This window comes from Hippocampus guttulatus, chromosome 17, assembly GCF_054856545.1.
Source record: "Hippocampus guttulatus isolate MCC_2025c chromosome 17, RoL_Hgut_1.0, whole genome shotgun sequence".
NCBI classification, from domain to species: domain Eukaryota; kingdom Metazoa; phylum Chordata; class Actinopteri; order Syngnathiformes; family Syngnathidae; genus Hippocampus; species Hippocampus guttulatus.
Genome location: NC_141277.1, coordinates 11,648,931 through 11,662,440, shown reverse-complemented (window position 1 = coordinate 11,662,440; position 13,510 = coordinate 11,648,931). Strand labels below are relative to the sequence as shown.

Genomic DNA, 13,510 nt, shown 5'->3' with positions numbered 1-13,510 from the left:
GGGCGTGCTGGAGCCTATCAGAGCTGTCTTCTGGCAGTCGGTGGGGTACACCCTGAATTGGTTGCCAGGCAATCGCAGTGCACACACAGAGTAACAACCATTTGCGCTCACAATCGCAGGTTGAGACAGTTGAGAGCACAGGTGTCAAACTCAACGCCCAGGGGCCAGATCTGGCCCGCCACATAATTTAATGTGGCCCACGAAAGCAGCACAAACATGTCAATTTACATGATCCTTTCTAAAATGTCTACCAAAATTTTTAATTCTCATATGGAACAAATAAGAGATATATTCGAAGCATTTCCTTATTCCTAAACCTCTCATGATAGTAACTTAAACAATAGTTGAATCAAAAGTTATTCTTGACTTCTTTATAGGTTTCAGTCATCACGGCCCTCCAAGTGCAACAGTAACTAAAATCTGGCCCGTGACAAAAATGAGTTTGCCACCTCTGGTTTAGAGCCTAAACCAGTGGTCCTCAACTAGAAATGCTGTCGGTCCACTTTTTTTTTTTTTTTTTAATAAGACCAAGGTCCGGTCCCATGCACGGCGGTCATGGGGAGCAGGGCTATATGCCCATTTAGTATGGTCAAGCCAAGCTTATACAAATCAACACTCCTTACAACCAACCAATAATGGGGTGCATGAAAATAACAATTATTCACTTTGCCAGTACACAGCAAATAATGAGAGGTATTGTGTTGAGGCACAGGAACTCTTTTATTTTGTTAAGTTGTGCCTGCTTGATAATAGAAATAGCCCTTTTAGGGAAATAAGACATTTTTACTTTAACTTTGTTAAACAGTAGTTGTCTTTTTTTCCCTTAATTTAACAAAAACAAAACAAAATAATCATTTTACCTAAATAAATACGAAACATGAAAACAAAAATATCCTTTTCATTTGTACAATTCCCCTTTTCACATCCCCTCTGAAATCACTGAAAAATATATCAGAAGAGGAGTTCAGAACCATTTTAAATACTGACACAAGGGAGCACAGGAATGTGCAGTGCTGTTCTTCCGCTAAAGGTGAATGCAATGTCTGAGGCATGCAAATATTATTTGAGGACGCCATTGTGATGTTCATTTACCATGTTGCGGTGTTCTGCTGTTAAACAGCTGCAAAGATCCCCGGGTAGACGGGAGCAAAACTGCACACAATCGAAACCTCCCGCAATTCGTCTTGTGTAATTGTCTGTGTGTGGCTCTCCTGGGCTGAAGCTGTGAGCACACTGTGGCATCGCGCATGCGTCTGTTTCCTGACACAATCATCCATTTTGAATGCGTGTGTATTGGGATAGACGCGTGCTGACGCTTATGTATGGACACACCTTAAGTTCAGACGAGCCAATCAGTGCATCGTATATGCTGACGCTTATGTATGGGCACACCTTCAGTTCAGAGGAGCCAATCAGCGCATCGTTATCGCCGACATGCCCTGCTCAGCCAGGGTCTCCAGTTAGTCAAACATTATACACACACACAGTCGCGCTGCTGCGGTCCTCTGCAATACATCTGTTAATGCACGCAAAGAATACAACGGATAATTTTAACAAGCGATCGCGGTAATGCGCAGATTATAGTCCAAAAATATAAAATGTATAACGTAAAAATCACTTTATAATTTATTATTTTATACAATTTGCCGAGGGCCCGGACAGAGGAGGTCGGCGGTCCGGTCGTGGATCGCGGTCCGCCAGTTGAGGAAGACTGTAAAGTTTGTTTACACTAAAGTTTAAACTTTAGATTCTAAAGTTTAGACTCTATGTTTTTCGAATATGGGTATTGTATTGTACATTGGCAATATTAAAAAAAAGATGACTAAATTACTACTAAGTAATTATATCGAAGGTTTATTGTTAAAATAAACTTCTGTCAGCGTTCACAGTCTCTTGAGCCAATACGCATGCGCAGCTAGGGCAACGAGGAAGTGGACGACAGTCGCAAGGATCGGAGCAACATGCTACTGCAAACATAGCAGTAGAAGGTATGCCAGAAAACCGCAGCGTACAAGTGTCATGTATGGTATGAGTCATGAACCAATAATACGTACCTCCTGCTGTACGCTGATGGATAGAATGAGCAAGAATCGCTTTTGAATCTCAATTCATTGTATTCCGGAATGGCTTGGCTTCAATCAGCGTGCACAAAGCAAAAGTAAACGCAGATTTTGCTATTGTGGCAAAGGTGAGAAAGTGCAAAAGAAAAAACAAGAGCCGTGCTTCTTGCACTCAGCACATAATCTGTTGCGCGCGAGTATTTTTTCATTATTATTTTGTGCGTGTGCGCGCGTGTGTGTGTGTGTGTCTGTGTCTGCAGTTTCTTTGCTCCGTTGAAAGCAAGCAGAGGCAGCATGTTCGATACTGGCGTCTTCAACAAGGTCAAGTACTCGCGTCTTGCTGCAGACAATGACGGATACATTGAATTACAGGTAGCAACTAAACTTCTTCGACTGATTGGTTGAGCGTACGTTGCAAACATGCTGGACAAAATAGACATATGGACACAAACTAGGGTCACGGTTTTAAAGTAGTGTTTCAAACTAGGGGTTGGTTTCAAATAGAAACGATAGCAGACATTGAACAATTTTGCCGCAAAGATATCATGGTACTATTGGATCATGACTCCAACAAAACCTCAATTTCAGTTTCATGACTCACCTACTTTTCTGTCGCATGCTATATTGTGTTTACCATCGGTCTCCAGTTATTTTAGTAATTTCCCAACATTCATGGGCAGTTGTGGAGGAAATTGCAGGCCCCACTTGCACAAAGGAGTCATGATGAAATGTGCAATTCTTTTTAACACCTGAATATTTTTACTATTATTTACAACAATCAATACTCTAATACAGTGAAGTATACACGGGTTGATTCATTCATCAATCATCAAATTAAATCGGCAACTCTTTGAACAATCGACTAATTATTTCGAGTCATTGTTTAGCTTCAAATTGTCCCAAATCCTCTGTTTTGGCAATTATTCTTTGATTTTCTGTCGTCGTTCCGGGAAGCAGACTGATGATGTGTAAATGATTCATGTGAAAAGTGACTTGGAATTTGTTGCTTGGCAGTTTAAGAAAAGTCCTCCAAGGGTCCCCTACAAGGCAATCGCACTGGCAGTCTTCCTCTTTTTGGTTGGCTCCTTACTCGTCCTCTTCGGGGCCCTTCTTCTGTCAGGCACCATTGAGGTGGAGGTGAGCTCATTCAAACAGCAGACAAAACAAATGTGCTTATTTCAACTCCTTGAATTTTTTTTTTGCCATCTGAAGTCAAAACATAAATCACACTCAATTTGAACAACATTGACTGAAGCGTGAATGCCCTTTTTTTGTTGTTGATGTACTGCTCTTGTGTAAAATAATGGATATTTTTTCATTACTACAGTGGACACCTTATTCATAGTTTGGCATATTTTGTTTATTTTATTTTTTTGCAAAACTATCCTCGGGGTTTTGCACAAAACATGTCTATTCGAGATCTTCGGTAACATGGCAAAAAGTCTGATATATATAATTTCTTTTCTGCATTATGCTGTCTGCGGCAGCGTTTCTCTATGTTAATAAGGCCTCCATTGGTGGCTGAAAAGGTATCTGTAAACCGGTATGTTTTTGTAGAAAACACTATTTTTAATTAGCAGGTTCTGAGCCAAGCTTTCAAACACGACGGTAATTAAAACACTCCCGCTGCACTCAATCCTGCTTTAAAAATAGTTGTAATTAACGAGTTGCCTCTGCGTTTTATTGTCCTCCTGCCACATTTCGTCAATGTTCCTTTCCAGGCTACCACAGTTTAGTGTATGTTAAAATATGAGTCTGATGTTTTGGACCCTAGGGTGCCAACCCCCGTGGATCCCCTGCTGCGCTTTCTACTTCCGAAATTCACATCTCCATGTGGGAGATAACAGTCTGAATGTATCAAATTTGTAATTACCAGTAGAAGGCTTTCCAGACTACAGATGGTGTTTGCAGAAAATCCGCTCTGACATCGAGGCAAAGCCATTAAAAAAAACACATGAACAGTATATTTCGACAATGGATGAGGGGAGAAATCATGTTTCGAGTTGAGTGCATAAGAGGGCAAAGAAAGGGTAACGTAATGACATTCTGTGACACACTGACTCTAGTTTTATGGACAGGCGCATGTGCGTTCAGGGTTTAAATTTGTGCATCTTGATTTTCATGCTGGGTTATTTAGGGAATTGGGAGACTGCGCTATGCCACGCTGGACATGCCAGGGCACCGAGGGCGTTTGCACACCCAATAGTTTGGTGACAGAAAAGCAGGTCTAAGTTACGGTGCAATTTTTGTGGATTTGATCAGATATGGGTTAGCGCGTCGGCCTCACAGTGCAGAGGTCGTGGGTTCGATCCTGGCTCAGGCCTTCCTGTGTGGAGTTTGCATGTTTTCTCCGGGTACTCCGGTTTCCTCCCACATTCCAAAAAGTTGCATGGCCGGCTGATTGAACACACTAAATAACAGGTGTCAAAGTCAAGGCCCGGGGGCCAAATCTGGCCCGCCACATCATTTTATTTGGCCCGCGAAAGCAAATCCAGCATGTCAAGTTCCATGATGCTTGCTAACGTCGGAACCAAAGTTTCAAATTTTCCTATATAGTCCACAATAACAGTCATTATTCTTGACTCCTGATTTGAAAACTAGTTATTCATCAATTTGTTGTGGCTGTGCATGGAATATGTAGAGGGTATTAAACATTTATGTGGTTTCCCAAAATTCATAACGGCCCTCCAAGGGAAACCGTAACTAGAATGTGCCCCGTGACAAAAATGAGTTTGACACCCCTGCTCTAAATTGACCCTAGGTGTGAATGTGAGCACGGATGGTTGTTCGTCTCTGTGTGCCCTGCGATTGGCCGGCAACCGGTTCAGGGTGTCCCCCGCTTACTGCCCGAAGACAGCTGGAATAGGCTACAGGACCCCTCGTTTCCCTTGTGAGGATAAAGCGGTTCAGAAAATGGATGGATGGGCACTTTACCCTATTATGCCGGTCCATCCTGTGTCCGCGACCTGGGTACCCTTCTGTCATTGTCCCTCTGTCTTTATTCATATAATAATCGCCCTGCGTCCCCGGCCATCCTTGTCCGTTTAAAGTGCTTCCGTCCCAGTACGCCCGCCTACCCCCCTCCGGTCACCAGAGCCTGAGTTGCATGATGTGACGAAACTATGATTGATAGTCACCAAAATTTATGTTGACCTCTTTACTTAATGCTCACATCAACCTCTGAAAATATTAGAATGACCGCCTGAGTCGTTTCGGGTGTTTTCCTCTTCATAAAGGCGTTCTATGTTCTCTTACTGTACACTAGGTGGCAGTGTTGCTATAAAAATACTGTTGAGATGATAAGAAAATACAGTTTTAGGCTACACTCTGGCCTTGTTATTTTGCCTCCTGACACCATATCCTTAACCCGGTTAGGGACGATTAAAGGGACGGACGAAAACTCACTTCTGTCCTTGCATAGTCTGTGCACTTTAAAAAACTTCTGGTCCTCAGTCCCAAAAATGTGTATCCGTCCGAGGGAAGGAATGCCCATCTCTGGATTTGATCCAAGCACAGGCAGACAGATTTCTGCTGGATATCATTGCGTTTCATTCATAAATATGGCAACAGCTCATATCAAACCTTCTGAATCATTGGTAAAATCAATTTATTGAATGCATTATTATTTTTAATCAGCTTCAATATATTTTTAAAAGCACCGCTCTGATTGCGGCACAACTGCAGTGTGTGTGGGTGGTGGGGTTGTCATACACAGACGCACGATTGTAGGTGGAAGGCGGTCTCCCGGTGCCCACTTAAAAGCAGCCAACTTGGTTCAACTAATGCATGCTCTCTTTTGTCTGCTTTGTACTGTACTGTATATCTTTAGCACCCAGATCGCACCATCCCCGTCATCATCATTGGCCTTCTTGTTTTCCTTCCTGGATTTTACCACTTGAGAATCGCCTACTATGCCGCCAAGGGATACCGAGGTTACTCCTATGATGACATCCCAGATTTTGGTGACTGATTGGAGCCACAGCTGCTGACTATCCACACTCCCTTACCAGATGTATCCATTAAGTCCCGCCTGCTGTTTTCTTTCTCCAGTGTATCAGACAAAAGACAAAAGTATGGCGCGCTGCAGAAATGGCACTCTATGTTTATCCCTAGGTGGACTCTGCCGGATTTAAACTTAATCTCTATGGTTCTGTCTGCTTTGCTCCAGAAAATGGGGAAAACCTTAGTGACTGAGAAAACGTCAAGCAAAGCGGAACAGCTTCTTGTCTGCCTGCATCACACCAGCAACATTGTGCTGTTCTAAAATGACCTGTCCAGACTGCAGACTGAAAACATGTTAAATTGATGCAAAACACTACTTTTTTGTTTTCTCTTACTGCTAATCTGCTGTTTTGTTACTGAGAATCTGGGTTGTGTAACTCTTTAAAAGGAAGTATTTGCATGCGTTTATTGTTTCAAATTAATTTATGATTATGGAATTCATTTTATACTGGGCTGTGTGTTTTTGTGGCACGCCACTCACAGCATCAGACCACACATGCAGGCACACGAGACGCCACATTAAAGTGTTGCACCCCTGAGCTGAGATGGGATGTGCGGGATGGGCAAGGGGTGTCGGTGCCTTCCTTCAGGGCACCGCAACATTAGTCACAAAAAAGAGGAGCAGCTCTCCAATATATTGTCCTTACGGATGAGCAGGTCTAGCCCCAAAGTATTTGCAGCGCAAATGATGTATTTTCATAAAATGATGTATTTTTTAAATGCTGTTCCTTTATAATAGGTCCACAAATATATTTGTGTATGCTATTTTGTAGACTGAATACATTTGAATGGTGAGCTATTTGATTAAATACATTCAATGTTCTTTTTTTTTTAATTAAATGGTGTCCGTTTTTTATTTCACAGTAATAAGATTAGTTTTTTACTGGGAAATAATTACAATTAAATGTATGCTATGTTGATTTAGAAAAAATTATGTACTGGTTGAGTAAAGAAAGATAAGGGAAGGAATAAAATACTATAAAGCTCAGATTTTTGGCATCCTATTTATACAAACAAGCAACAAACCTAATTAAAACACCAGTACATTCGCTTTCCACAAAATAGCAACACAAAAATTGCATTAAAATGCTTACACTAGTTTTGTCTTCTTGGATAAGCACTGCCATGGAAAAACATTCCTCACAGACGCAGGTCTTCTCATTTAAGAAGTCTTCCCAGAAGTAATTGACGTCCTGAACTAAGTACACACATATGCAATTTTTTCCAACATTTTTACTCACTGCACACAGTGGCGAATTCTGGTATGTACAAAATGTGGAGCCACACTGGCTGCCAATTGGTGGGGCGCAGTACAAAGAAAGATGCAACAAGTTTTCTTTTGGCGTCATGACATCATTGGCCTTTGTCAAAGGAAATGTGTGACCCCTTGTGGAGACAATAAAACATCCATCCATCCATTTTCTAATCTTATCTTCACAAGGGTCGTGGGCTTGCTGGAATCTATCTCAGCTCTCTTCGGGCAGTAGCCGGGGGACACCCTGAATTGCCAGTCAATCACAGACAAAACAAGTAATTTTTTTCGAAATATTGAAGTGGTTATAATATATCTTCAGGGGAGGTCTTATTATTGCTTGATAACACTGGCCAACAGCAGAATAGAATTGGAGTTGACTTTGTGTTGCTCAATGTATTTTTGATGCTGACCTCAATAGGTGTCTTTTTTCCAAGCACATCAGGTCTTTCTATATTTTAATTATTTTTAAATTTGAACAATAAAAGATTAAAATCTACCTGTTGCTGAGCCTAACGCTTAATTTATAAATATGACTAAATACGTACTTATCCCTCAGATTGAAAAAAAATAGAACACATTTGTTGACCAATGTAATTATTTGCAAGTTATGATTTTCGCTTTTATTTTTGGTCCGAATTGAACTGACTTTCAAAGTTAGTGTTCGTAGAAAAACGTCAGCCGTAGTGTGGGGGCCACAGAAATGTTCTCAGTTTGACCGGTGATTGATGCTTCGTAGTTGTACTAGTGCATTGTACCAATACTTTGGTCCAGAGAGCGTGTGACACTTCCCGTTTAAGTGCAAAGGCAATGACACCCTCTTGTGGTCGCTTCTGTCGGGGATTTAGCGCGATTTTTGTTTTAAAATACTCGTCTGCACACCAGACAAGTGTCTGCGTCTGGGTTGGCTATTACGGACGGGCTTCAGATAGAAATGTGACTTTTAAAAACAAACAAAATGGAGGGCGTTCGTGGGAGGAGGAAAGGGAGGACACGAGAGCAGCGTGGTGCGGGTAGCTCACGTTGTCACCTGGATGTGAAACAGACACCTGTTACCTGCTCTCGGGCGCCACAGGTATCACGTTGCAGCTCGTTTCTCAGAGTAACAAAGAACCGAGTCTCAATTCTCCCGACGACTCACTTCCAACCGGATTGAACCGAACATTCGAAGGATACGTTTATAAAGAAAAGAAAAAAGAAAACGAGAGTAACACCGAGGCGGCCACTTGTCAAGCTGCAGGTATGGTGCGTTTAAATGGCCACACTATTCCCTTGAATATCTAGATTTATATATATTATATTTACAAGGGTTTATTTCGGTTGTTCTTGAAAATCGCTTCAATTTAGTATTGTGTTTTAAAGTTATTATTCATTATCTAGCTTTTATGTAAGGGCCAACGTCTTACTTAATATCCTTAAAGCCCCTAAAGGTAACCTTTGGGCAACATATTCCGAGAGTAAAATTTACTCACTGCAAATACTAACAGTACCTTAATTTGTTGTTTTCCTTCTTACTTCTTCAATTTTCTTGGCCTTTTACATCACGAAGTATAATATTCCTTTTGATGACTTAAACCGTACAAGGTATTTGAGCACTGCTGCAAGGTGCTCGAAAAGCTTGACGCGTTTTCTTAAAAGCACTTCAAGGTGAAACCGAAAAACCCTCATTGTTCTTCATCCTCTGACTATCATGCATTTAATGGCTTTTTCTGTAATTTAACAGCATTTTGTGTAGTCTTTTATTATTTCTAAATTGTGTGAATAAAACCCAATTGATGGTGTGGATTTGCCTTCACAAATTCTAAGAATCAATGAGTTGAAAGTCTTCACTTGATTGGAGTCTTGAGGTCACAAAAGTTTAGTCAAAGTCGAACAAATGTTTAAACATTGATTGTTCAACATTTAAAGAATTCAACACGAGCGTGTTGTGGTCACCTTTTTTTTTTTTTTACGAGATGGGGCTTATTTATCATCTTCAAGCTAACCTGTTTGGTTTTGTGTGGCAATTTATACACCCAGTACCATTGAATACTTTTTTGAGACACATTTTAAAATACACTGAACAAATGGTGTGTTGAATTTACTCAATTTTATTTTGTCAAGTGGCTACACAAAATAAAATCTCCTGGACCCAGATACATTTTTACATAGATGGTTCGTCTACCTAAAAAAACAAATACTTATTTTGATCCAGATCATTTTATGTCATGCAACCACTTGACAGAATCAAATTGGGTAAATTCAACAAAAAACTTTTTTCAGTGAAAGTTACAGTGGGGAAAAAAAAGGACCCAATTCCTGCCTTGTGCTTACGGATGAAGTTAGAATCCTACTTCCTCGTGATTCATTCCTCAGGGTGTGTTTAACTGAAACAGAGTAAACTCCATCAATGATGCTGCACACGATAAGTTGCACAGAACGTTGTCGCATGAATGGATAAATGGATGGTCATTAATAACAAATAACATATCTCTGTTCATCTGTCTATGCCAACGATTTATAATAACAGGCAGAACAAACCAATGGTCGTCTATTACATGGAAGAAAGTCGGCATATATAACTGACGTGCATCCATTTTTGGTGACATTTTTGTGTGGGGGCGTGCCATGCGATTTTTCGAACCAAAATATTGCCTCAGTTCAATCAAGATTGGGATTCAGTGGTAGAGCGGATGGATGGATGGATGGATGTGTTCCTTCTACTAAATAGTGTTCATTCTATTTTGGAGCCATCTCATCGTGGGGTGTTTTTTTTTTTTTTGGTCTCCCTACTTTCATTTTACTCAGGGGTTAAGGTCCAATTGAACTTCGTGTCAAGAGGCGCCTTAAAAAAGTCTTTTAGTGAGCAAAGAGTGATTCATTTTCCCTTTAGGATACAGTGTACTCACTGTTTAAATCAATACCTAGGACATTATGAAAGGGCATTTGCTTGGCTTTGACAGGAACAGACAGTGGCACAATTCATAAGAGAGGAAATGGTATTTAATAACAAAAAAAATTATAATGAAAAAGACAACAACAAAGGTCGGCTCCCCTTTATTGCAGCCTTCACAGTTATAGGAGGCAGAACTGCTGATAGATGTGTTCCAGAGGCACAATCAATCAGCTGCTCCTCCATTTCTCTTCTTATGTAGATTAAAACAGCACCACTGGCGCTTTTCCTACGGCTTTTCTGTCACCGTCTCCATTTGTTGCAGTTGATAAATCAACAGGAGACAGAGGAGGTGGGGGGGGGGGCTTTCTCTTGCGAATCACCTTCTCATTTATGATTCTTTTTAAAAAAAAATGTTTGCGCTGTCACCATGCTTATATTTATGCATGTGGACGTAAGAAGCAAATGTCAAGGCAACGTCTAGGTCAGTGGTTCTTAACCTGGGTTCAATTCGGTGAATCAGTCTCAGGGGGTTCGACGGAGACTCTGCCATGGAGGTTAAGACACAGCCGACTCAACATGTCATTTTGTTATGACACACCCGCGTGGCTGTCACTGGCTGCAGATGATCACGATACATTGCTTGTCCAATCAATGCTGCGGGAAATTTAGTTCGCTCAGTAGTCAACGTGTGACTGTCGTGATAGTACGTCGTGTGATTTATTTATTTTTTAATGTTTTAACACATGCTACGTCGAGCAAAAAAAGAAAGTACATGTACAACATGGATTCAAATGCATTACGGAACGAATGATTTGTCATGCCAAGTTGAGCAACTCCAGTCTCGCACCGGCAAAACTGAAGGAACACTTCTCGAATGGTATTTTTATTTTTCACTAAGGGTTCGGTGGATCTGCATTTGAACTGGTTGGGTTCGGTACAAGGTTAAGAACCACTGGTCTCGGCTATGTTTCCATGCCATGTGTTTCAACTCGTCAGGTTGCGTCGATTGACACCTTTTCAGTTTCAATTCAGATTGAATCGTTTTCTCGCCATGTAATGAGTTTTCTTCATACCTGCCTTCTTGCTGTCTGCCATGGTTTTCCCTTTTCCTTCCTTTCCCAAACTTTACTACGCAATCCCCGTTTTTCTGGATGTCTGAATTGTTTTGCCGTATACATTAAATCTCGTCTACCATTAACGTCATAAACAACATTTGGATTGATCTGTTTTGTTGGCCCTCCCCTTCACATTTCGGCTACTCTGCAGGCTTGCTTTATTCTCATCCAGTCAACTTAATTTGGATGAGTTATTGAGGGGCAGTCAACTGGAAGAGACTAGACAATCAAGTGATCATTACGTGCCAAATAGGGAAAGTCCCCGCTGGTTAATCATTGCAACAGCCACTCTCCATTTGGATCTATTTGCGCATTCATGAATAAACTTCAGAAAGCTTGTTCAAAAGGTGAAGGGAGGGGGATAGAGGCATCGGCATGTCAAGTCCGACAGCGATAAAAAGGTACATTGCAGTGGCTCTTTCACCCTTCGCACTCACTTTGACTTTGTGAACACATGCCTGAATGTTGCGCCGTTTGTTGAAGCGTGGGACTGTGTTGAAAGACATTCTGCGGCTGTTGACAGCTTGTGTAATTATTTCCCGGCCTTTTAGACTGAGGCCCAGCCATGAAATGAAAATGCTAATAAAAGTCTTCCTTTTGGTTCATATTCAAGAGTAACATACGTACACAAAGTGTAGCGGCTATGAGGAGGAGACGCTCTGTTATCAGTCTGGTCAAATCTAGCGACGTCAACCTTGCAATTAGTGATTGACCCTTTATCCTATTTTATTCTTGGAAAAACTAAATTTGAACGGGCCACGAGGTTAGGTCCATTTGTAACAGATTGTAGGATCTGAAAAGTCAAAGTGAAACTACTCAAGCTTTGATTGACATTTCTGGAGATTTATTCAGCAGTAAACTGTTTTTCATCCGGTTTGTAGTTTACTGCAGCAGGGAATATTTTCCAATGTTTTGGTTACCCTATTTCTCAACGCGAGAGGGGTCAACATGAAACAGCTCGCTGCGTGGTGCATGACTGTTGTAATTAGTATCAGCAGTCAGTCATCCAAAGGACTTAGTTTGAGTTCCACTGCAGCCCCAAAATAAAAAATGGTGAGACTGCATGCTCTCACATTTCTCCTCGCCTGTCTACATGAACAATCTTGTTAAATTGATACGTTTCTAACAGCGCCGATGTAAAGTGAGTCTTGTTGGGAAAAGGGAGGATGGGGCTACCAAACAAAGAACAAAAGTACAACTACCGGTAATTCAAAAACTTGGGCCCGATCGACTAATTGGTCAGCCAATATAATTAATTAGCGTTTCCAAAATCAGAAAAAAACAAAGCAAAACCCAAACAATCTATTTCTTTATTTTACCCATGAACACAATCACAACATAAGACACAGATAATGATGTTCAAACATGTCCCCCGCCACCGCCCCCAAAAATAAAATCTGCCAATGTTCACTATATTGTAAAAGTAAACAAATATTTAAGAACAAAGTACTGTAAAAAAAAAAGTCAACTGTTCCTATCTTTATTTCTATCAGCATTTTATTCATTCTCAAAATTGAAATCTGTCAAATATCATAACCAGTAATATTGGCCTGAAAAAAATTCGAGCCCTAACCAAAAAAAAAAAAAAACAATTAACACAGTGACATGGGAAATTTTATCAATGATTTCAATCAGTCATTTTCATTCATAACTGGACATTTGCAGGAATTAGAGTTAAGTGTATAGCATTTTTTAAAATTGTATTGAAAGTGTACATCACTTTTTTTTTTTTTTTTACCTGCAATTGCTCTTTTAAGTGCCGTATAAATTAAGTTGAATTGAGTGAAGTTTTGTACTGTCGCATTCTGAACACTAAGGGACACTATGGACAAAGGAATACATACAGTCGATGAAGAAATGTGACGAAGAAGATTGTAGACTGGCGGATGTACACATGTGGATAGTACAAATGCAGCGAGTTGAAAACACAAAGCTCCACATAGCTGACATGGCTTCTACTTGTAAGGTTTGTCAGGCTGGCCATATGGTATCAGTGTGCAGTATCGGATCATTTCAGAAGTACCAAGTATCGTACAGATGTACAATATTGGCATTATTTGAGGCCACAGAAGTTGATGCTGAAGTTTTTTAAAAAAAAAATTATTTCCACTAATTACCGGGAAATGTGTCAAAATCCCACTTAACGGCACTCAGTGCAGTTTGAAAGACGTGCACATCTAAGTAAGATGCATTTCCTTTGATTGTT

The 13,510-nt window shown here is 40.6% G+C and overlaps 2 protein-coding genes across 7 annotated transcripts in view; both read left to right on the top strand.

The window, feature by feature from the left end:
* Window positions 1-1,920: 1,920 nt before the first annotated feature.
* LOC147192116 (transmembrane protein 230-like) lies at window positions 1,921-6,885 on the top strand. 5 transcript variants are annotated; one of them, XM_086135573.1, is made up of 5 exons: window positions 1,922-1,988; window positions 2,079-2,188; window positions 2,321-2,432; window positions 3,075-3,197; window positions 5,890-6,885. In XM_086135573.1, exons 3-5 carry the CDS (start codon window positions 2,355-2,357, stop codon window positions 6,028-6,030), a joined length of 342 nt encoding a protein of 113 aa, XP_085991699.1. In that variant the 5' UTR covers window positions 1,922-1,988; window positions 2,079-2,188; window positions 2,321-2,354; the 3' UTR covers window positions 6,031-6,885. The 5 variants fall into 5 exon arrangements, 4 of the variants coding, with proteins under 4 accessions (XP_085991700.1, XP_085991699.1, XP_085991698.1 ...); XR_015103560.1 differs by having other exon boundaries at window positions 1,925-2,188; window positions 5,890-6,131; window positions 6,229-6,885; XM_086135575.1 differs by having other exon boundaries at window positions 1,942-1,988; window positions 2,143-2,188.
* A 1,379-nt stretch (window positions 6,886-8,264) lies between these two features.
* igsf9a (immunoglobulin superfamily, member 9a) overlaps window positions 8,265-13,510 on the top strand; it is a 51,388-nt gene continuing 46,142 nt past the window's right edge. Inside the window, exon 1 of one of the 2 annotated variants that reach the window (XM_086134688.1) lies at window positions 8,265-8,554. The gene's annotated coding sequence lies outside the window, so the exon portion shown is untranslated. Of the gene's footprint in view, window positions 8,555-11,650; window positions 11,706-13,510 lie in introns of those variants that run through there. The other variant, XM_086134689.1, reaches the window with a different exon arrangement.